The sequence below is a fragment of the Papio anubis genome, chromosome 15 (assembly GCF_008728515.1).
Source record: "Papio anubis isolate 15944 chromosome 15, Panubis1.0, whole genome shotgun sequence".
Lineage (NCBI taxonomy): Eukaryota > Metazoa > Chordata > Mammalia > Primates > Cercopithecidae > Papio > Papio anubis.
The window spans coordinates 21841631-21866068 of record NC_044990.1 but is presented as its reverse complement, the minus strand read 5'-3'; the positions used below and the strand labels follow the sequence as shown (position 1 = coordinate 21866068).

The 24438-nt window shown below is 41.3% G+C and overlaps 1 protein-coding gene across 19 annotated transcripts in view; it reads left to right on the top strand.

The window, feature by feature from the left end:
- Nucleotides 1-24438, top strand: part of ENOX1 (ecto-NOX disulfide-thiol exchanger 1) — a 583643-nt gene that overhangs the window by 436236 nt on the left and 122969 nt on the right. For all 19 annotated transcript variants that reach the window (XR_002518333.2, XM_021929581.2, XM_031655830.1 and 16 more), the window contains one exon: nt 7406-7618. Coding sequence is in view for 18 of the 19 variants with exons in the window: in XM_021929581.2 (XP_021785273.1) it covers nt 7406-7618 (213 nt within the window). In the remaining variant the exon portion in view is untranslated. The remainder of the gene's footprint in view (nt 1-7405; nt 7619-24438) is intronic.

Sequence of the window (24438 nt, the reverse complement as noted above, 5' to 3'; positions counted from 1 at the left end):
GCCTGTTACGTTAATACAAATTCTAAAAAAGAAAATTAGTAGGCATCCTGCTGGTTAAATAGACATCGTTGTGAGACAATTCAACTTAATGAAGACCGACTGGGAAGTAACTGCTCAGAAACCCAAAGTTTATAGCATGGCTTTGAGAAAGTGAGATGGAGCTCAATAACACCATAATTACACTTTATTGGAAACAGTGGCACCAGGCAGATGAGATAATGAATTTCAGTGTGTCTAACACAGACCATCCACCCCTGGAGGAACCCTGTGTTTGGACTGTGGAAGGAAGAGATTGATTAGACAGTGAGGAAGGATTATATTCTAATTCACTGGGATTTCTCTTGGCAAGAGCATTTAAAAGTTTTTGTGTACTTTTTACCCCCTTAGAAAGCTTCACATAATCTTTCATTTTGTGATGAAATGAAGAGTTTCTCTCTGAATCAGGTGAAGTCCTGACAAAGCCTTGCAAGCAGGGCCTTTGGGATTCCCTAATGTGTCAACAAGAGTACCATCCTCCTGGGATCAACAGTTATAATTTCCAGAGAACTGGACTCTGATTTGCATATAGAATGGCCCCATGTCAGCCTGCCAGACAGAGGAAGGGGCAGATGTGGTACTAGCATTTTGCTGAGATGGTTGTCAATATTTATGGTTCCATGAAAGTAAAAATCAATAATGTTATGAGCCAAGTGGATGTCCCATTAGCTAAAAGCCAGACTTCCTTCATAGGGTAAGGGAAATATGAAACATAGGAGCCTGTTTGCAAATTATTTTCCTTATGTGTTATTGACCTTCATAGAGGTAAGATAGGCCGTTTTATTTAGAAACATTTTGCTTGACCCTGAAGCAGGAATAATCGGTGCATTTTCATATTGCCGCCTTAATTTTCTCATTTTTACAGCTACTAACTAGTTAAGAAGATTGCATGTGTGTTTTGGGGGTAGAAGGGAACATTACCTGTCTGTTTAGCCTTTTATGCTGTCTGTGATCTGGTTAGTTGATGCAGGGTTAATTGAGCAGCCAGGAAAAGGAGACTTGTTTAGGGACATGTACAGAAATTTGGGGATTGTGATAGCAGCAATGCTTTGACCATACTGAAATTCCAAATCTGCTTAGATGACTATGTGACTGTACACTGTGAGCAATTTCTGGCTGTCTTTGGAGCCAGAAATCATTGATAACTACAGACACACTTTTACTTGTGTGTGTATGTGTGTACACATGTGTGTGTCCTTCCATTTCTTTGGAAAGAAAAGCATTTTAGAATGTCTTCCTTGTTTTCCCACGTTCTGTTCAAACATAAAATCCCTGTCTCCTCATTGTTCCTTTATAGACCCAGGTGTAAATAAGGAAACTATAGCCCACCTAAGTTTCATATTCAGTGCTCCCAGCTTGGCTCTTATTCCATCTATTGTTCAAAATTCAGGGCTGCCTCTTCCTGTGCACACAAAGTGGGAGGAAAAAACCACTTAACGGCCGGGCGTGGTGGCTCACACCTGTAATCCCAGCCCTTTGGGAGGCCCAAGTGGGTGGATCACCTGAGGTCGGGAGTTCGAGACCAGCCTGACCAACATGGAGAAACCCCATCTCTTCTAAAAATAGAAAATTAGCCAGGTGTGGTGGTGCATGCCCGTAATCCCAGCTACTCAGGAGGCTGAGGGAGAAGAATCACTTGAACCCCGGAGTTGGAGGTTGCAGTGAGCCGAGATCGCGCCATTGCACTCCAGCCTGGGCAACAAGAGCAAAACTCCATCTCAAAAACAAAAACAAAAAACACTTACCAATTTGGTTCCTTTTCCCCATCATTATCTATATATCAGTTTAATTAAAATTCACCAGGTACCCACCACTTTGTGCCATGCCCTGGACTTTCAGATGTGACTGTAGCATGGGCCCTGTCTTCTGTTAAAGGATACTGTGGCAGTGAAATCATGACTGTCTTACAAATATAAAATGAACATGTGCCAATGATGTTATTTAACTCACGAATTAATGAGGAGACCAAGAAAATGTTAAAACTGTTTCAAAGGAGAATTCACTTTATAAAGATTTACACTTTCTACTGAACAAAAATTAATTTGCATTGTTACAGAGAGGAATTATTTGTATTGTAATCAGTTTGCCACGATTTATGTTCTACTCCTACAAAGTTGTAAAATAGCCTAGTCAGAGATTAGCCAAAGAATTAAAGGTTCCCACCCCCTGTAGAATTAGGTAATTCACGCCCAGCATTCCATAGAAAGGGTCTGTAATAGTCTCTGTGCCGATTCCAAGTCTTGAACACTTTGTTTTTTTTCCTGAATAGAAGTGACAGCTATTTAATTGGTCATGGGGACAGGGATAGAGACTCACAAAGCTCTTAAGAATCACATCTATTCCTTTTGAAAGTCTCTGCTATCTCAGCTGCTACTTTCCACTTCAGGTTTTCATTATCTCTTAACTTTGGGCAGCTCCTAACCAGTTTGCCTGGCCTTCACGGAGTCCTTAATTCAGTGCTTCTCAACCCTCCACGCGCATGGAAATCGCCTGGAGTAAACTGCAGATTCCAATTCTGGAGGTGTGGGAAAGGCTGAGTCTGCATTTTTCACAAGCTCGCAAAGGCTGCTTCTGCGCCTGGTCTTTGAATAGCAAAGAGCTCTCCCGTATGCAGTTTTGTAATGCCTACTGTGTGCCAAGTTCTCAAGAAACATGGAAGAGAGGGAGAGGGAAGGAGGTTAACAAAGTCTGAAGTAACCAGAAATGAGATGAGATGGGCGTGGATTCCAGCGGTGACATCTGAGAGTATCACTATAATATTATTTACTCTTCACAAAGCTAAAGGGCAATTACCTTCCCCAAATTAAAAAGGCTTTCAAAAACATTTTTGAGTTATTTGATAAACCGTTTAGTGCCTCACTGCAGAGGGCCTTGCTTCTGTGGGATTCTCTGACACCACTCTTAACTTTCATTGCCAGTGATAATGACTTCTGAAGCCTGAAGTATATAACAGGATCATTCAGCTTAATTGTCATGAGAACATCTATCTCTGGTAGATAATGGCATGTGTGAAAATACTCTTTGACATGAAATTTAAATGTTTATTATCAACTAGGATGTTTCCTAACTTTTAACCATTGCATTTGTATCTTTCCAGCCTCAATTGCTACAAATCTATTGGGAATACAGTAGTTTCCCCTTATCCTTGGGGGATACATTCCAAGATCCTAGTGGATGCCTGAAACCATGAATAGTACTGAACACTATATATACTATGCACAAGCTTCTTTTTACTTCACAATTTCATAGATAAATTGTTCTTACCCTAGATTTTAGCAACCTCAGCATACAATTTTTTACTTTCTTTATTGTGAAGAACTTTTACCTTTTCACTTAAAGGAAGCACTTTGTGGCCTTTCTTTGACATTTCCAAATTGCCAGCATCACTACTCTTGCATTTTGGGGCCATTATTAAGCCAAATAAGGGTTACTTGAACACAAACACTGCTGTACCATTACAGTGGATCTGGCAATCCAGGTGGCTACTAAGTGATTCACAGGGAGGTAGTGTAGACAATGTGGATGGACAATCAACCCTGGACAAAGGGATGATTCATATCCGGGTCAGGTCAGAGTGAGACAGCGTGACATTTCATCATGCCATTCAGAACAGTGTGCAATTTAAAATGGATGAATTGCTTATTTCTGCAATTTTCCATTTATTATTTTTGGTCTGCGGTTGACCACAGTTAACTGAGACCTACAGTAACTGAAACCCCAGAAGGTGAAACTGTGGATAAGGAGGAGCTACTGTAGAGTGCAATGACATATAAAATACAAAGGGAAAAACTCAGTCACCAGAGGACTGAAATATGTTTTGGAAATTTTATTCTCATATTAGCCCCTCAAAACTGGAGACAGATCTGTAAACCAACAATTACTGTACAGAGTGACTAATGCTTTCATAGCAGGATATGCAGGGTATTGTGGAAACATAGCAAAGAGACACCGAATGCATCCTAGGGTTGCAGAATCTTCAGGGAAGAATAAAAGCTGCCTGGGGGACCAGGAGTGTGAGAGACCCAAGGATAAGTGCACAACATGAGCAAATGCAGGGAGGCATGCCGTGCTGTTTAACAAAGAGGGCTCTGGCAAAGGAAGCGGGACGGATGGATGGAAAGGAAAAAAGCAAGACTCATAAATGAACCTGTCTATTAACTCAGGTGCATTAACGTTGTGAGGATCCTGATTAGAAAACGGTGGGCAATTTCTAATGAGCAAATGATTTATATTCCCTCCATAATATACCAGTGTTTCCCAATTCTTACTGTGGAAAAAGCACATCTGCACATTCTAGCTTCTAAACTGCATCCACATTCAGAGTTATGCCTGAGCATGTTCACAGAAAGTATTTGGAATTTTTATAAGTGCGTCTTTGATGTGATTTTTATGAGCAGTGTTAATTTCTTTCCACATGAATAGCTTTAATAATGCTGCAATCTAAATCCTGTTTAAATTAGTTTATATTGTTTTCTGCCTTCTCAGTGATCTTTCCACTGAATACAAAATTGAATTTACAGTTGAGTATTGAAAATGACCGCTCCCAATATCCTCCTGTAGCCATCCAGAGGGAGTTACTGGCTTAGTCTTAATTAATATAAATTAAAGTCACTTCTTACATGGCAACAAATATTGACTGGAGTTATCAAGCATGCCTTAACTAATGTTTTTTTAATTTAATTTGAATGTCAGTACATCAATCATATATCGGCCTGTCAGTTTCAGAAAGTTCAGAAATGAAGATGAAATTGGGAGTCTATGAAACTATATTCCTCTTCTAGGCTAATGGAATTCTGCCTCCTAGTACTTGTTAACATGTTAGAAAATCTCTTGGCTACTTACTTTTGAAAGCGTGTATTTTCAGTGGCTTAATCCTAAGCATATTGTTTCCTCTTTCTGAAACTATAATCTGCAGGTGAATGTATTGTGCTCTAGGTCTAGGTGTGACGAGCAATAAAATGTGGCTTTCAGACCATTTGAGCAAACATACGTTTTTAAAATTGAAGTGTTTTTTTCCTAATACTAAAGTTAGTCTATTTATGAACTAAGCCACCACGAGCAAGAGAAGGAAAAACTACCTGTATATGAGAGAAAGAGGAGAACAGCATTACACTCTGTCCCTGTAAAGCTCATAACAAAAATGTTAAGGATTTTTCTTTCTCTGTGTTATGTAGACATGAAACTCATAGCAAAGGGGAAAAAATAGTACATGAAATCAGTGTTCTCTTTTTCTGTTGTTATCTTTTCAGAGGAAAAAAAAAGATTTCTTCTGAGCATTAAGTTTATTTCCGCTGTCTTTGCTGAGGTCCATTCTCCTAACATATATTGGTGGGAAGAGAGGTAGAGAGTGTGGAGGGAGGCAAAATTTATTCCGCCAGTAACGGTGGCAGTGGGCCTCTCACAAACATAATGTTAAATTATGGGCCTCTCCATGGACTGAACGTAATGTTAAGTTGTGTGATGGATTTTATCTTATACAAGCCGCTTCGGTCCATGAAATGAGATAAGAAACCATTGCAGCTGGAGTTCACTGAGGGTTGAACTTAGACTGAAATTCCCGAGTTAACAAAATGGTATAAGCGGCTACAATACTCAGTAAGTGTGTTCTGTGCCTATGGGTTGAGATTTTCAAGGCAACTTGAGTCTGTCATTCACAGGGTGTTTTGTGAGCACCCCCAGGCCAGTTGTCTCCTCTGGTTAAAGTGTGAGGGCAGGGGGGCAGGTTCGCTCAGAAAAAAAGCTTTGATCCCCAAATCTAGAAGGCCGCTGAGCAGCAGGAGAGGGCTTAGAATGGTGGCTGAGCATGGGCACATCCCTAAAAGCTGCTTTCTTCCCTGAGGAAGGCAGAGCTCAACCGCAGGACCTTGAATTAGGCTCAGCCCTACCTTCTTTCAGGACACGCACCTCCTGGGCAAGCAGCAGCCATACTAAGGAAGCTGTACTGGTCTGGGAGGAGGTCTTTGGGAGAAAAGACACTAAAGATGTTTGTAAAGCACCCTATAAATTTACAAAGCATTCAATGGTGGGAAGGTTTCGTATGATGTGTAAAATACTAATAAGAACTCGATGATTGATTTTAAAATCTGCTGAGTGAAATGAAATCTTTTTCTCAAGTATGGATCTCCCCCTGTCTATTCGTGTGGACTGTATGTATGTTTATATGCAAACAATACATAAGGATGTCTCCGATGCCCCCCCAGTGGAGGGGACAATGCCTGGCACACAGTAGACCCTCAGTATTTTTTAAACGAATGGGTAAGAATCTGAATCTTTCAATCTAATTTTGCTCCTGAGTTTTAGAATTCAGAGTCTACCTAGTTTACTTGTAAAAATGTAGGATATTTTCCCCTAAAGCACATTTTCTAGGGATTGCAGAATACAAATGAAAGGATTCTCCCCTCAGGTTTGCCTGGAAAGTAGGCAGTGAGCCTTCAGCAGTAGTCAGATCGATTAATGTTGTAACAGCTGACATACAACTTCCAGTTCTAATTAACTTAATCACCCACAAACTTCCTTTTTCTCCACCTCCAAGCCACACAACACAGGTTTGTTCAGTAACCATTCCCAAATAGGCAAGTCTGTTTTCTTTGAAATAGAATTTATCACTTATTTTCAGATGGAACTGCATTTCCTACTTCCTGTCCCCCCCGACACCACACACACACATCTCAAACCGGGTTCAAATGGGCTTTCCTTAGCAATCCAAAGCAAACACTGAACACCTCAGGAAACATGTTCTCTTTTGTGGAAAACTAGGAAATATTCTGTTTTTCAGCCTAATTAAATATATGGTATTAGCCCTAAAATGGAATTCGTTTTGAACTACAGTAGAACAAGAATTGACTTATTCCTATTACCTGCCTTAGGGATAGTACCATACATTACAACCAGTTTTAAAGTAATCCAATCTTTCTTCCACATTTTAACACTAACTCAGCTGATTCTATAAATCAGAAAACTGGTAACACTGTGTCATATTTTTGTTAAAGGAACAAAGAAATGAAGTAGAGACCAAGTAGGTTAATAACAGTTTTTCAAGTCCATCTTAAGAAAGAGAAAACAAGGTTTGGTGGAAGAATTAGGCTGTACCTTATTCCTAAGAATGCCCAGAACATATCTCCTATAGCCGAGCTCATGGAGTTGGTAGATGAGAATGTGAACCTCCTGAGTGGTTCTATGGTGCCCTGAAGTTAGATGAGAAAAGAGAAATTAAGTGATTATATGGCAGTCAGTCTCAGGAAAGCTAATTTGTTGAGTTCTGAAAATATATCCACTAGGTTGGACTATGCTCTGTCTTTTGAGAGGAATACGAATCAAGTGTATTTTCTCATCTTGGCATGATTTGTACTTGGTGGTTTTCCATTTCCAGATGATAGCAAGTTTTCAGAGGCGATCACAGTGCTGCTTTCCTGGATTGAACGAGGGGAGGTGAATCGGCGTTCCGCAAACCAGTTCTATTCCATGGTGCAGTCGGCCAACAGCCACGTCCGCCGGCTCATGAATGAAAAAGCCACACATGAGCAGGAGATGGAGGAAGCCAAGGAGAATTTCAAAAATGCCTTAACTGGGATTCTCACTCAATGTAAGTAAAATGTTGGGGGCCATCTCTTTTGTTGTGATTTTGCGTTTTCTTTTCGATTAATTTTATTTTTTCATTTGGGGGTAAGTAGTTCAATAATCTCCCATTTTTACTCCACATTGAATGGCAAACCTCATAACCTATTTCATGTTCTGTGGCACCTTGGAGGAACATGGACCCTGCCCTGAGAGTTTACTTCTCAAGGTGAGCAACGTTTCTGTAGCTTTTCCTCAGAACAGCAAGCCTGGCCACTAGGGCAGGGCAGCTAGATGCATCTGTGCCTGCTGGACCCACGACAGTTCATATCATAGCTGCAGGGCCACCACCCTTCACCCGCAGGCTGTCCACACAGCCCCCTGTGTCCTCCTAGTGCTGACAGCAGAAAGCAAACTTGAACACGTTCTCCTTGGGCTCTGTGTAGGAAAAGGGTACTATCAGAAAAACTCCTCAGGATCTTTTATTTGGGTGAGCTGTGGCTGTCAAAATGAGCAACTCAAGAGCAGGAATTTTTTTTGTCCTTTCTTCATTTGGAAAGCAAATTGCCTTAACTACTTAATGCCAGTGATTTTTTTTTTTTATGTCCAGAGTCTAAATGATGAAGGGGTGTAAATGGGGCTTTCTCTTAGAACAATAGTCAGGGTAATTACCCAGGGCTCTATTCAAAAAAAGGGCGTATATTTTTTTTATGGGCACTCTATCTGTGTCTGTAGTTAATGTCACAGCGGCATCATGCATCACAGCTGCCGATGTTCTCTTGCTTGGTAAAAGCCATTGAATGACACTGTAACAATGCCACGCTCCATTCCATACCAGGTGCAGGGCCCTACGCGATAGTGACATGTGGGATGTATATTTCCATTCTGAAGATAAGTACTATTTTCTGTGATGTAGTGTGCCAAAATGCCTATCACCTCGTTCATCAGTGCAAACACAAGGAATAATGTATCTGTCAGGATGGGATGGAAGAGAGGGCAAAACCGAGATCTTAAATGTAAAAGTATCTTATATGACTTTATCAAAAGACAGGTTTTACAGCAGCGTAGCATATCGTATAACAAATTCCCAAATGTAAATTCTGGTAAGTGATCTAATATCCAGTATAAGACCAATCTGTCTTTAAAGAAAAGGAATAGGAAAAATAAGACTGCTCTGTCCTTACACAGACTGATACCAGACCACATTACCTAGATTCACCAGGCTTGATGAATGACCCTTTCTTTAACAGTGTATGTCTAGAAACTCTAAGGTTATTAGGGATAGAATAAAGAAAAGCAACATTAACAGCAGTTTTTAAAGGAGGGAAGGAAAGAATGGATCAGTGGATGGAGGGAAGGTAAGAGTGAACTGGTAGTGGAGAAAAATAAGAGAGAGCACAGTAAAACAATTCTAATCATACAATTTCTTCAGAGTTATAGTAAGAAGTCATGTGCCTGAACAGTGAAATGGTTACAGTATGTTTACCTTTTGCTCACTGGCATCGATTTTAAATAAGGTCTAATTCCCATGCAGTTTATAGTCCCAACGGGCAAGGAAGACTCAACCCTTGACTCTAACAATAAAGATAAGAGGGCAGCCATGAATAGGCGAGAACTTCATTTTCTTTGGCAGTAACTATTGAAAGAGGCAACTATTACAATGAGGCCCCTATGATGTGGCTGAAAGAACACGAAATGTCTACCTGTCATTATATAGGTGTCAGTTGGCCCATATTTGAAGCAACTGAGAGATGGACAGAAAAGTGTAGCATGTGGGACTACAAATACTTTTTGGTATAACAACCAAATTGGAAAGTGATGTGGAGATTTACAGCAATAATTGGCTTCTGAATGCTGGATATTGTGTTGAGCATCCAGCTGCAGGCGGTACTGAAGACCCCAGCCACATTCCTGGAGGCTATACTTTGGATGCCTAAGCAAGGGAGTAGGTGAGCAGAACAGGCACTCTCCCTGGGCAGGCTGGCTCATCACTCCCTGAGAAGGAGTGAATGAAGGGGTGGAACAGGGCCAGCAAGATCCTGTCTCCTGGAAACCACAGGAGTAGAGACTGCCTCTTAGGCACCTCAACCTTGAAATATCAAAAATGGAATCCTTGCTTCTAATCTTCAAACCTGCTCCTCTTTTGGTTTTTCCTTCCCATTCTCATAAGTTCTCAAGCCAAAGTCTTGTACTTTTTATAATTGCCATCTCCCACCACCACAACCGACATCTAGCTCATCAGGAAGTCCTGTTGTTTCGCCCTTCAAAAATATACCCCGATTCGGCCCACCCTTCTTCATTGTAACCGCCACCACCCAAGTCAGGCTTTGGTTACCTGATGTGTCAGTTAGACATGGCACCCACGTGTGAGTAACAGAAAATTCTGCCGAACGGCATCTGAGACAAGTAGAAGATTTTTCTCTTGGGACACAGTAAAATCCAGATGTGGGGTTTGTTGGCACTGGTCCAGTGGTTCAAGGCTGCCGGGGCTGAGCTCTCTCTGGTGCTGTTCGCTTTACGTGGATAGTTGTCTATGATGGTTGCTGCTGCTTCACTTGCCATCACATCTTCTTTTTCCAGGCTGAAATCACGTAAGGAAAGAGGAAGAAAGACACATGAAGGAGTTGCATCATTATAGCAAGAAAGCAAAACTTGCCCCAAAATCCATTCCCAGCTAACTTCCACGTAGGTCTCATTAGGCAGAATTATTATACCTGGCCATGCCTAACGACAAAGAATGTAAGAAATACAATTTTTACTGGGCCTACCGCTTTCCAGAGTAAAATTGGAGTTCTCATAATAAGGCAGGAGTGGAGAACGGCTACTAGGAAGAATTTTGCAGTTTTTGTCATACAGAGTGCCTCCCTTTCTACTTCTACTCTAGTTTGATTTATTTTCACATTCCATCTGATACAAATTAGATCACATCTTCCCCACTAAACCATTTGAGTAGCTCCCCATTGCATGACAATATTCACTGTCCCTAGTCGACAGAGCTCTCTGTGCCCACCTCTTTACCTTCAGTTATCCTCAGACTCACCATGCATCATCCCCATTGACCTCTCTCCCCCCGAGCCCATCAAAACCACCTTCCACCATCTCGTCTTTATTAATATTCCCGTTCCTCTCTGTCGTGCTCTATCCCATACTCTGTGTGCTTGACATCTTCTTATCCCGTAGGTCTTGGATGAGGGGCCACCCCTTCAGAGAGGTCTTTCTGGTCCACCCTCTTCTAGTAGATCTGCCATCTGCCAGATGATGATGTGCTTTCACTCTGTCACCCAGGCTGGAGTACAGGTACCAAATCTCGCTCATCAGTAACCTCTGCCTCCTGGGTTCAAATGATTCTCCTGCCTCAGCCTCCTGAGTAGCTAGGACTACAGGCATGTGCCACCATGCATGGCTAATTTTTTGTATTTTTAGTAGAGATGGGGTTTTACCATGTTTGCCAGGATGGTCTCGATCTCCTGACCTCGTGATTCGCCTGCCTTGGCCTCCCAAAGTGCTGGGATTACAGGCGTAAGCCACCGCGCCCCGCCCCCTGCATCTTTATTAGGGTCCCTTGTAACACTTATCCAAATGAGTAGTGATTTCATGATATGTCTGCTTTTAGTTATTATAGCAGGCATCACAAAGGAAGAGACATGTCTTTTTTAGTTATCAATATATATCAAGCCCTATAACATAGAAATATGCAAGAAATATTGGTTGAATGAGTGAGTGAATGAATGAGTAAATCAGATGACAGGCAGGAGGGAACCCTGAAACCGTGAGTTCAGAAATTTCTGGTGACCTCATTGAGTAGTTTGGCATTGATGTTAGCATCATCTGCAGGAAACGAGGTTTCAACTTGCATGTGTGATGAAGCAAATCAGAGAAAAAGCTCAACAGCTATACTTTTTATTGGAAATTGCCACACTTTACCAAATTCTTGGTCAGAGGCTAGGAAATATCAGGAGAGTTGGGGTGAAAGAATCATCAAAAATTTATGTTGTAGTATTCCCAATTGTAACCATCCAACAGGCTCTGTATTTACCATCTGCCTGTTACTATTTGGGAGTCCCCCTTAGCCCTGTAATTTGGTTCTGAGAAGTATTTCAGCAGTTGGCAGATAATAGCCAAGACTGAAAATCCTACAGTGCTGACCAGGGCATACACACCCCAGCCATGGAGACTCTGAGGAGCCTTCATGTGAATCTTTGACAGCCAAGATCTTTCAGGGTGACTTGAAGATGGGGGATACCTTAAATGTGAGCCTGGGCTAGAATTAAGCCTGTGAGGCAGAACCGAACGATTGCATATCTCATTGAGCAACCTCAGAACTTTCCATTTTCTTCTATGTGCTGTTACAAAAAGGACTGCCAAAAGGAACCCAATCTGTGAAAAGATTAGCAGTAACCTGACTAACCTGGTAGGTACATACACATCTCTTCATCCTTTAATCTGAACGCATCTCCTTTCCTGTCCCAAGTTTACCTCTCTCTGGTGAAGCTATATTTGTGTTTCAACTGCACTTCCTGTTTCCACAGCTCTGTTCAGTGTGGTAAGGTGTGTTTGGTGTCAGGACTTTGGGGATGCTGGTAAAACAATAACTGCCAAAGTCCTCAGTGACTGACACACTTGCTGCATTTTCCGAAAGCAGAACCAGTCACACCCCATTTGTCTGCATTAATATTCCTGGCAAATACCACAGGAACCACATTTTGGCTTCTTCCCTTAGAACGAGATTAGAATTGTTAAGCATGAGTATTCAGGAATTGCACCTCAGTTTTCCTTCTTCCAGGTGGCTGGAAATCTCCTGGTTATTCCATAGCAGCCCCGACTGCTCCCTCCCACATAAGGGATCTCCTCAGAGTCAATGCCAAAAGATCTTCCCAGTGTCAGTGCCGTCCTTCATGGCATTCCATGGTAGCCTGTCCACTAAACAGCCAAGCTGGTCTTGATCTCCTGACTTCGTGGGACAGGAGGGGAATGTTGGGAAATTGTTGTGAGGTGGTTTGGAAGCACGTGTATTGGCAAACTAGCTAACTAGTGGAGCAGGCTGGGTGTCCCAAACAGAGGGCTCACTCAGCCGCTTCCAGGGAAGCTCAGGTACATTGCAGAGTTCAAAGCACGGTAAAAGCATGTGGGTCCCCTTATGGATTTTGCTGGAAATAACCAGTTGGTTGTACAGGACAAGGGAAACTTCAGGTGTGATCCATGAGCTGGATTAGATGCACCTGTCTCCTTTCCGTGCTTGTGTACTTGTTCTTGCTTTCATTGGGAAAGGATCCATAGGCTCACATGTATGGCCTAGATTGCTGTCCAGCCATTGAGGAGAAAGAAAGCTGAGATACCGTTCCTGAAGTTCAGTGCTTTACAAAAGTTTTTTGCAAAACATCACAAGTCATTAATAATAACATACAGAATAAGCTGTGATTTATTTAAAGGTCTCCGTCGAAGTCCAGCAGCTCTAGCTTTGATGGTGTTTAGTTTCGTCCATATTTGCAAAAGTTCTAACCTTTTTTATATCTCTGGTCTTCACCCCAGGACCAGCTCTTAAATATCAAACAGTCATTGTTTTTAGCAAAGCCTTGGCTTAAAGTGTCAGGGGACTGTAACTAAACCCCACCAGAAGTTTGGGGAGTACAGCATCCATTCACTTCTGCGTGGGGTGATTTTTCACTCCTGACCATGGATGTCCAGTTATGTATGAAAGACGTTAAATGAGGACATCGTCTATCCTGCTGTGGCACCTAGGGCTTTCTCCTCCCTTCTGGGACAGCTGGATAGACCTCCTTTGCTACATACAGAAAAAAGAGGGAAAAAAAATTCGGCACAGGTAAATCATCTTTGTCATGTCACTAGACTAGCATCCTAATCTCATCTTTATGCCATTTCTTAACCCGTCCATTTGCCAGAAACTTCCCCAGGTTTTCCAACTCAGAGACGTTGGAGTTTTGATCTTCGCTCTTTAAAAATTTGTGCTTCATAGGAACTCCCCACAGACCTGCCCACTTTCAGTTTCTCAGTTATGAGCAAAGCTTGTCATTTCAAAGCTCATACAGGAGCTGTTTATAAAGTTCAGGAAGCATGGACTACCGCATTCAGTTATTAATATGCATGCCAAGATGATAAGTTTTGCTTGCCTTTTTGTAATTACAGCACACACATATCTAATAAAAATTTAAACACTCCACGATATCCCATTTTGCTACTTTCCCAACATGCTTTCTAGTAAGAGAGAAGGGAACAAACTGGAGAAAAGGCAAATGGGAAAGCCAATGGCAGTGCAGAGGGTGGATTAATATTAATTTAAGAATATGTGCCATCCATATAATGAGCATGGATAAAAAGCAGAAATTATAGAATGTTAGAGCTAAGAGGGACTTTAAAGGGTTGGGCCAAACCCTTTCATTTTACAGAGGAGGAAACTGAGGCTCAGAGAGCAGACGTGAGAGGCCTTGGGTATTTAGTAGTTTATGGGCAGATTAGAATCAAGACTCTTGGCTCCTTGTACAGTTTGCTTTCTAAGTGTGTGTGTGTGTGTGTGTGTCTGTGTGTGTGTGTGTGTGTGTGTAAAATGAAAATTAAGAATATTATAAATATGAAAGTACAGCTTACAGGTAGAGTTGAAGAGGTGTGCTGACATGACACTGAGTATAAATGCTGCCATCTGGCTAGAAAATGAAGTATTTACTTCTGGCACTTACCCTCTTTCCTACCTCCACACATTTGCTTGTGCTGTTTCCCTTGCCTGAAATATTTCCCCTCCTCCAAGTGCCAAAATTGAAGCCCACTTCTATCACATTTCGTCCATGAAACCTTGTTCATCCATTATAACCCATAATCATCTCCCTTTCCCCTACCTTCTGCAGCACTTGTTAAGACTATCTACTTGAGCACTTATTTTCTAATTATTTTATGTGTGTCAAGTTTATTGGTTTGTTTGCTTGCTTTTCCCTCTAGCAAGATTTTAGGCTAAATAGAGATATGGGCCACTTACTATTCTCTTTTGTACTTCACTATGCCACTTCTGGACCTGGCATAATTCTTGTAAGCACATAGAAGACCTCAGGGAAAGAAAAAAAAAAAAAAAAAAAACTGGTTGTTGACCAATCACAGGTGGAAAGGAAGGCGGTGCTGAAAATTGGGCTAGAACCTAATAATTGCAGAACACAACCTAAGTGTTTTTTGTTTGTTTGTTTTAGATCATTAGTGAAATGATCTCAATGATCTTAGCTCTAATATGCCATTCTCTTTAAAGTAGAGCACACAGCATATACTTTAGTTGAGAATTTTACAGTAGGAGTATTAGAGTACTGTTATCAATATTATTTCAACCTGGAGATTGGAAAGGTTAGAACTATCGTGCAACTTTGCTTTATACATTTGTGATAGGAAATGGCATCAACCTCATCTTAGGTCTTAAAAACTGCAGATGGTGGAAAGACTTTTGACTAGGCAGAGAGATCTGGTTCTAATCCAAGTTTGACCATTAATTAGCCTTGTGACTTTGGGAAAGTCTTTTAAGCAACTAAAGTCTCCTTTTTCTCATCTCTGTAATAAAAGGGTTTAATCATATAATCCCCTAAGGTTCCTTTCCACCCTTAAGATTCTACAGTTCTTATCATATCAACCATGTGAATCCTTTATCATCTCTGGATATCTAAATACAGGTATCTTCCAGGACCCAACCATGAGGTTCAAAGCTCCTAAAGTGATCATAGAACAGGTGATCAGATATTAATCCGTGCAAATGCTCTGCCTATACCTTGCTGTGAAGGTTACTCCTCTTGGGCTACTCTGTGAATTTTAAGCCCCATTTCGACCCTGAGATTATGTGCATTGGATTCTGCAGGTGCTGAAGATTGGTCAGAATTATTGTCAAAGACAGCTGCGCAGGGCACTGACAGTTCTCCACTGTCACGCCCTCATCTATCTTCTTAGGTAAAATCGTAAAAGCCTCAAGTGTCTGAATGAATGATTAAATTCATTCCACAAATATTTGTCAAGTGTCAGGTTGTGTGCTAAGTGCTAGAGTGAAATGTGAGGGGTTTCTGATCTCTGTGTACTGTGATCCCCCTTTTAGGCAGATTGGTGTCCTCGTCCACATTTCTTCTGCCTGAAAACGCTTTCTGAAATCATTTACTTCTTAGGAACATCTCAGCCAACATTTTTTATTTCCATCAAGGGAAATTTGGCTTCTATGTCCCCTGCTGTCAAAAAGGAATTTTATGAAGTGTTAAAATGTTTTCCCATGTCTGTAGCAGTCATTGCTGTAGTTCATCCATGGGAAAAAAAATTCCCCGTAACTGCTTTAGCAATGTGACGGGTTTTCTGTTTCTCCTCAAAATTGTACTGATGGCTGTATTTGCCAATGCATTAAGTGCTGGAAACATTATTTCCATTTAAAAAATACCTCTTTGGTCTTAGGGAATAAATATCCAGAGAAAATAATTTGTATAGAAACTCCAACATCAAGGATGAGCACAGAATGTTCTATTTCACAGGATGCCAAAGGTGATGGTGGAGGACACTATGCCTGCCAGAACTGAGTCTTTTTTTTTTTTTTTTTTTTTTTTTGGTATCCTTCCTTTCAGTCTCATGGAAAATATATATACTGAGTCAAACCATTATGTTTTTTTAAAAAAATATCTTTAATAAAACCAATGTAAGATAGAAATCAAGTCTTACACTCTGGAACAATAAAGAATTGGAGTGCATGTTAAGTAAAATACAGCAATTCAGGAAAGGTATAACTTCGGGGAGCTAAAGATGAAAACTCTGTCACTTTGATATGAGCCCAGGTCTAGGACTGAACTCTAGCCACTGCCCAACGTCAGGTGAGGGGAGTGTGTGTTGATAGCACTGGGGGACTCTGGGAAACAGTCTCTGAGTTACACTGGACAAAATCCACGCATAAAAAAAAAAATTTACAAAGATTTTTTAAAGCCAGGACACTTTCAAATTGAGGAAAAGTGAGGTGTTAGTAAAGTTACTTTAAAGCAGAGGTGATGTGTTCTTGACTCTTTGCATAAGCGAAAGAGAAGTACAACTTAGTGTTTGTTTTCCAACCCAAGAAAACTGTACCTGGGGAGAATCATGAAAGAGTAGCCACAGACAAAGTGAGAGGATTTCTATTTAAGGAGACAAACCACTTCTATGGGTAGACACCTTCTATAGCAAGGTAGATGTATGACCTGCAAAGCCAAAAATAATCGCTGTCTGTTCCTTTCCTTATAAAGTTTGCTAAGCCCTGTTCTAAAGGCTCCCGGAGCCAGAAAGAAGATTTCGAATGGTCTAGTCCAGCCCCCTTTGCCTTGGGATTCAAACAGATAGACACTTTCTTCAGGTCACACAGCTAATTAGTGATGGAGCTAAGACTTGACCAACACAGGTTTCCCAACTCCCTCTTCCCCTCTACATGCAACCCCAAAACAGTGTTGTATTCGTAAAAACACTCCCTTGGCCCCACCTCTCTAAGTTTCACCTGCTGAGGCTTATTCAGTGACTTTTATTTCAAAAAAAGTAGGACAGACTGGATTTTAGACAAAATGAGAAGGCTGAGGGCATACACTGAGAGAAATTGGTTCCAGCCTGGTAGACACAAAAGAAGTAGGGACCTTTTTTCCAGACACTTTGATTCTTCTGCACTGTGGCTCTCATGTTCCTCAATACACTTTTGTAGAGAGGTAAATGCAGCTTCCTGCCCCATCACAACCTCCAATGTTTGGCTTGTTTGCATTGAAAATTCAACTTACCTGCAAGTTTCAGCCAAGGGGTCCTTTAAGTCTTTCTTGGCCTCCCTCAGTGCCCTCTGCAGCTCTCTTAAGCAGTTCTCATCTTGCGATTCAGTCATGTATGTGTTGTCTTCCCCAGGGACTCTGAGCAGCTCAAGGACCAGCTGCATATTTGGCCCTTTTTATCCAAATATGTACAAAGTCTAGCACATCACATACCACAGAGCTCATAAGACTTTGGTCCGTCATAAAATGGGTATAAATACATGATTTGAAGTTGGACAGATGTAATTTCCATTCCCAACTTCACCACTTCTAAATATATGACCTTGAACAAGTAAATATTCATCTCAGTGAACCTCAGTTTCTTCATCAGTGAAATGGGCATTCATACTAGCACCTACCTCAGAGGGTTGTTGGAAAACTTAGCTAAGATAATGTGTTACATCAGAGGTTCTCAAACTTCAGCATGCCTTGGAATCATGCAGAGAGCTTGTTAAAGCAGAGTCTGTTGGGCCCCATCCCTAGAGTTTCTGCTTCGGTAGGTCTGGGGTCTCAGTGTTTGCCTTTCTAGTGAGTTCTCAAGTGATGCTGATGATGCTGGTCCAGGAGCCACACTTTGATAACTACTGTTTTAAATCATCAAGCATGGTGCCTGGCCCAGTAAGGGCTAAGTAATTAGAAATTGCCTATCACAGGGCTGGGCACGGTGGCTCACGCCTGTAATCCCAGCACTTTGGGAGGCCAAGGCGGGTGGATCACTTGAGGTCAGGAGTTTGAGACCAGCCTGGCCAACATGGTGAAACCCCGTCTCTACTAAAAATACAAAAATTAGCCGGGTGTGGTGGCAGGCACCTGTAATACCAGCTACTTGGAAGGCTGAGGCTGGAGAATCACTTGAACCTGGGAGGCTGAGGTTGCAGTGAGCCGAGATCATGCCACTGCACTTCAGGCTGGGTGACAGTGAGACTCTGTCTCCAAAAGAAAGAAATCTCCTACCACCATTATATGATTTTCATAACCATTAAGGGAGTTAGTGGAGACCCAGAGGAGATCAGGGTTGCCATTTTGAGGGTCACAAAGAAGAAAAGATCCACAGAAACCAGGTCTCTCCTCCTACAGCTGTGTGATGACTTTTAGCATCGAGCCAATGACTGAATACAGGGCAGGCTCAATGAGTCTGGACTTGTTTCTGTTATTTGTAATGGAAACTGCAAACATATGTATTACTAATGCAGACAGTTGGTCACCATGTAATTCGTGCCTTTTCTCATCTATCAGGAATGGCAAAAGTTAAATTTGATTATGCACTGTTGGCAAAGGGTGGTAAGAGAAACAAACTGAAAAACACTTCAGGGACATAGAATGCAACTTGCCAGTACCTTTTAAAATGAAAACTTCAGGTGCTCTTTTATCTAGCCTTTCTACTGCTAAGAATTTTTTATAAAGATATTTATGTAAGGATTTCAGAAGATATGTTGGAAGATGTTTATAGCAGCCTTGTTGATAACATACATATGAATAGATTTCCAAGATATGTTAAGTGGAAAAAGCAAGGTACAGAATAGTGTATATAATATTAGCTCCTTTGTGTAAGTGAAAAAGGTTTCTCATAGAAAAATACACACCATTTGTACTGGATGCGTAACCTTATTTTCTGGATGGATGTGCTAGGATCTGTTAATAGTGGTTACTGGTTACCTTTAAAAAGAGAAATTGGTAGAGTTGTCAAGATGGGAACGTAGACTTTTGTTTTTTAGATTGTCCCTTTTTTCTTCTGTACATACATTACTTTCATTTAGTCAGTAGGGGTAATCTAGGCAGGAGATTTATTGGATTTAAAAAGCTTAATAAATGCTATATATTTTGAGGAACTATTAGATTTATAATCTGATGGATTGCTTTGTTACTTTCAAAATTTTTAAATATATGCATCAATAAAGGGCTCTACAATTCTCTAGGGTATACTTGGAGCGATGCAAAACTTTAAAAGTCACTATATGCCTAATATCTTTCTGTTTTATTTGAACAATTTGATCATTTCTTGCCTGCTTGAAATTTGCTTAAAACATCCTATTTTTTATATACTGTGATCATTAGGTTTCTCTTTATTCTATTCAAATTCCATTCCCTAAAACAGAGGTCCCCAGCCCCCGGGCCAGTACTGTCCGTGGCCTGTCAGGAACTGGGCCGCACAGCAGGAAGTGAGCACCAGGTGAGTGAGCATTGCCGCCTGAGCTCCGCCTCCTGTTAGATCAGCAGTGGCATTAGATTCTTGTAGGAGCGCGAACCCTACTGTGAACTGTGCATGCAAGGGATCTAGGTTGCACGCTCCCTATGAGAATCTAACTAATGATGATCTCAGGTGGAACAGTTTCATCCCAAAACCATCCCCAATCCCCTGTCCATGGAAAAACTGTCTTCCATGAAACCAGTTCCTGGTGCCAAAAACATTGGGGATGCTGCCCTAAAAGAAACAAGTATCTGGCCTCCTCTAGCTGGGAAGCTCAGAAATATGATGTCTGCTGTTGGTGTTTTGGCCTCGGTTTTAAGAGGGCTGTAATGGACTCACAATGTCACATGAAGCTTTTTTTACATATCTCAAGACAAAACCCCAGAATGCCCTTTTCCTGCTCAATTTGAAATTCCGGTCTATGCCTCCTTAAAGTATGGGTTTGACCGTATTCATTCTCTATTTCCTGGGCTTTCTGCCAGGCTGACTGCCAGCTCCTTCATGCTCAGGACCCAGGACCTGAGTATCTGTGCAGGACTCTGCCTGGAAATCTCTTTTACAGCAGCAGCTTCCTGTAACGTGCTGTCTGACACTTACCGCTCCTCCCTTGGACTTTGTCTTGCTCCTCTGGGTATCCTGAGAGCTGGAATCACTTACTGCATTCCCTCCATTATAATTCTTCAGTCTAGAGCCAAGGCTTACCGATTCCAGCACTACATCTAAAGCCTTACACTTTTCTTCTGTCCCTTCCTCCCTAGCTATGAGTATTTTAAAACAACAAAAACAAGCTAGGGTGGGAGCGGTCAACAATTTCATTTGTGTCATATGCCTTTCAAAATCTCTCATGGGCTATTCATAGAGGATTTGGGAAAAGGTTATTCCTTAAAGGAAAAAAATTTCCTCTTCACCCTACAGATTTGAGGCTCTATCATGAGCCCAAGTAGCATTAAAAAACAAAAATTAAGCTTGGAAGATTTCTTTGAGGTACTTTATTTAGGCAAGCCTACTGCCTGTAAGGACTTGATCAGTTTCTCCAGATATTTGGGACATGAACTGAATTAAGGCTCTTTCACCGCTCTTTAGCTGGAACAAGGAATACAAGAGGTGCCGGGCCTGTGAGAAACAATGCAGTCAGCAGGACATGAAGGGAAAAGGGCTGTATTTGTGTTCTCTGGAGGACCCTAACCTTTCTCTTTCATCACTTCCCATGCATTCCTGCCCAGAGCTCAAAATTCAGGAGTCTTGTGCAGCCCAGAAATCTGAGCTTTTGTGCCCAGTGGCTGCTTTTTCCCAGGGGGCTTGCTTCAGTGTGGTCTGTCCTGGCTAAATGGATGTCCTCCTGTTCTGAGCTTTCCCTCCCTGAGAAGGTTAAAGACCAGTGCTTCTCATGATAGTCTGTAAATTTCTCTATCAGTAAGAAGTATGCTCTAAACTCAGCAAATGTCCAAACATTTTGGGGTGGGGAAAAGCGCAAAAAAAAAAAGTTGTTAAATTAGTCTTATGGATTTGTTTAAAATTGGAAGAATATATACATATATGTGTGTAATGTATGTATGCTAGGTGAGTGTATGTCTCTCCACTCATACACATGTGTAAGCTAATAAATAACCACTAGTGAGGGTTTGCAGCTGTATGGAGTGATTAGCAACTTCATCAAAGCTCTGTTTATCCTGCCCTTAGGGTCATTGATAGCTGCTGAGTATACTAGGGACTCTACTGTGATATCCAAGACTGGCATTCAGGCCTACTTCTGAAGAATTTATCATTTTTAATTTTCTTACGATCCTCGAATCCCTAATTTAGGCAAAACAATTAAAACACAGAATTGGGGGGAAAGATTTGCAAAGTGTGAGGGGTAAATTTAAATTTTCTGATGGAGAGCTCTTTCAGTTGCTATTAGAAGATGTGGGAAAATGTTATCCCTCAAAGAAAAAACATTCCTTTACCTGCAAAATTTTTGAGTTTACTTTCTTGCATAAGTAAGTGGCAATCAGAACAGAATCTATGCTTTTTGTCTGATACAGGATTGTGTGGGGCCTCTAGCCACCACTCTGTAGACCACTAAGGTGGTGAAGGCATTGGGTAGGGAGTTGGTCTCAATTTGTTCTACCTGCAGCATAACTTCTATAAGCTGCTTGTTTTGGACAAATGCCAATGCCACCTTGTTTGCTGGTTATATCTTTCTCTGAGAAGCAAAGTTTTGAGGAGCCTGTTCAGATAGTAACTACTTAACAGGTTTTATTGTATATAGATAGAGTAAGTAGTATGAATTATAGCAGAGAGGTAGTAAGTGGTCATCTAATTCATGGACTTCCTCTCTGGTGTTTCCTGCTATAAGCACTGAATAGTGTATTTACATCAATACTAGTAGTCATCTTGATTTATGAGTTTAAAAATATGCTGTCTTTGAATGACATTCATTAGGGCATACTCTTAGAGGTGCTTTTTGCCTAATGATGATGAATTAATGCTGATCCAAGCACTTCTCCAGAGTCCTTTTTCATGTGTGCCCAAAAACTTTCCATTGCAAGACAAGTGGCTGGTTCAGAGACAGTGTGTCCAGCAATGAGAGAAGTAAACTGGGCTTTGTGAATACTGTGGGTGGTTTCCAAATATAAGCTGAGTTACACAGTTATTGGGGTTTTGTTGGATTTTTTTGTTTTGTTTTTGTTTTGCTGTTTGATTGGTATAGGGAAAAAAGTGTATAAGTTCATAAGTATAAAATTAAATCCCACTGAGTTTTACATCTAATTCATTACCCTACTGAAAAAGAATACAAGAAATTGAGAATGGCCCAGAAAATGTTGGACATATTTCTTTGAATTCTGACTTCTTTCTGAACCCCTAATCCATATTTCGGCTCCGTTTGGATGGTCTTCAGGCATCTCAAACTCAACATGTCCGAAAGCAAATTCCTTATCTTCTTTCTCAGCCCTCCACCGGTGCTTGTTCTCGTAGTTTGGGATGTACTTCCCAGCTCCAGTCATCGTGGTACCTCCCACCACTCTTCCTCCTCCCATGTAGCAAGTCAGCTGCCTCCTCCTATCAAGTCTCCCTGTCACATGACTGCCTGTGCCACACTCCACGCCAGAGCCTCTGCCTTAATTCATTCCTTTGTAATTTCTCCCAAGCCACTCCTACAATATAAAGTTCCCAATCAGAGTTAGCATACGTGGTCCCTCTTGATTCATACCTAACACTAGCCCCAGCCCCGGCCCCACAGCTACTTTCACTCCTCCTCCCACAACTCTACACCAGCCTTTGAACAGGCCACCCCTGCCTTCTCTGCCAAGCAAGCATTGCTTCACTATTTAAGACTTGGCAGAAATGTTGCCTTATTTGTGGAATGTTTTCTCATTCCACCTATCTACTTAAGTTACTCTCTTCTCTTCTCTGGGTCGTCAAAGCTGTCGTCTGCACCTCTCTTACATAGGATAATTATCTGCTTGTCTTTCTTTCTCTTCTGAGACTATGATTGCATCAAGGACAGGACTGGGCCTTGATCATATATTTCTAGCAATTAGTCAAGTTCCTGGTAGCTAGTAGGAATCCAGATGTTTGTTGAATGAATGAACTTATGCCCTGGGATATGGTAATAATGTGCTCTAAGTAACTGAGGCACTTAGCCACAAACAGCAAATATCTAATAGCACATGGCTTGAGTAGATATTAGGGAATCTCCTTTTACCCCTAAACCTGTGCCCTATTGGGCCATTGGGTCCTTCTTCTTAGTTCTTTCTTTTCTGTACTCCTCCAGGTGCATTACTGGTCTTACCTTCATTCTCTGTGGCCCCTTACACGTTTTTATGAACAGATATACTTTTCTTTAGTGTTTCATTTTTATTAACAGCCTTCTATGATTGATGTCAGAATTTTCACTATTACCACCTAAACACTCAGTCTCAACCCATATTTTCCTTTCCCCTCAGGACTGCTGTCAGGACATCATAGTTCTTCCTCTTCTAAATGATGCCAAAGAGATCTGTTATTATAAGCAACGGAGCCCATTACTCTTTAGTAACCTCTTGATCACCACCCCTGCCAGCCTAAATTTGGGGCTGACTGTTCTGTGTTGCCTCTACAGAAGGCAGCTGAAATTCCCAATTATCCCAGCCTGTGTACAGACAAAACATGCAGAAAGCCCCAGCGGTCCACTGGAACAGATTCTCTCCTCTGCTGGCTGTGCTGCAGGGCAGCCAACCAGAGCACTAAGGGTCAGTGGTCAGCTGAAGACCAGCACTGAGAGCAGCCCCAGGTGTTTAGTCTGGTGTTTAGTTCTTCCAGTTGAGGTCGAGGAGGGAAGCCACGTGTGCCCAAGGAGAGTATGAGCCAAACCGAAGGCAAATCCTCCTGTTAAAATTGAGTGAAATAAATTCATCATGTGATATGATGACAGGTTTTGCTAAATAAGGAGATTTGGAGTTGGGATTCTCCTGAAGTGGAAAATAGTGAAAAAATATTAATAGCAAAAAGATAAAAACCCGCTGTGAAAATCAGCCATAGATTGAGAAGTAGTTGCTCATCAGCATAGAAAAGTATTCACGATATTGTAAGTGAATGGAATCTGCTTTTTTCCTTCTGCTGCATCATACACTTATTTTGTGTGCTGATTTTTAAAAATTATGGCACCAAGTGTTGTTCTTCTGTGGGGATTAATCTATTGCTCTTTAACATTCTTTGGACACCAGAAGATTTGGAAGAGCTTTGATGTCCTTTTTTATAATAGAGCCTTGGGAATCACGTATGAAAGATTTATGTTGATAGGGTGTTAGAATCCTTGAGAAGCTAATTTTAAGTGTGCCTTCTTAACTAAAAATTTAGAAGTTCAGGTTTAATCATATGATTAATTCAGTGCTTTAATTTCCTTAATCTCATGCTTACTGGATCAGTAAC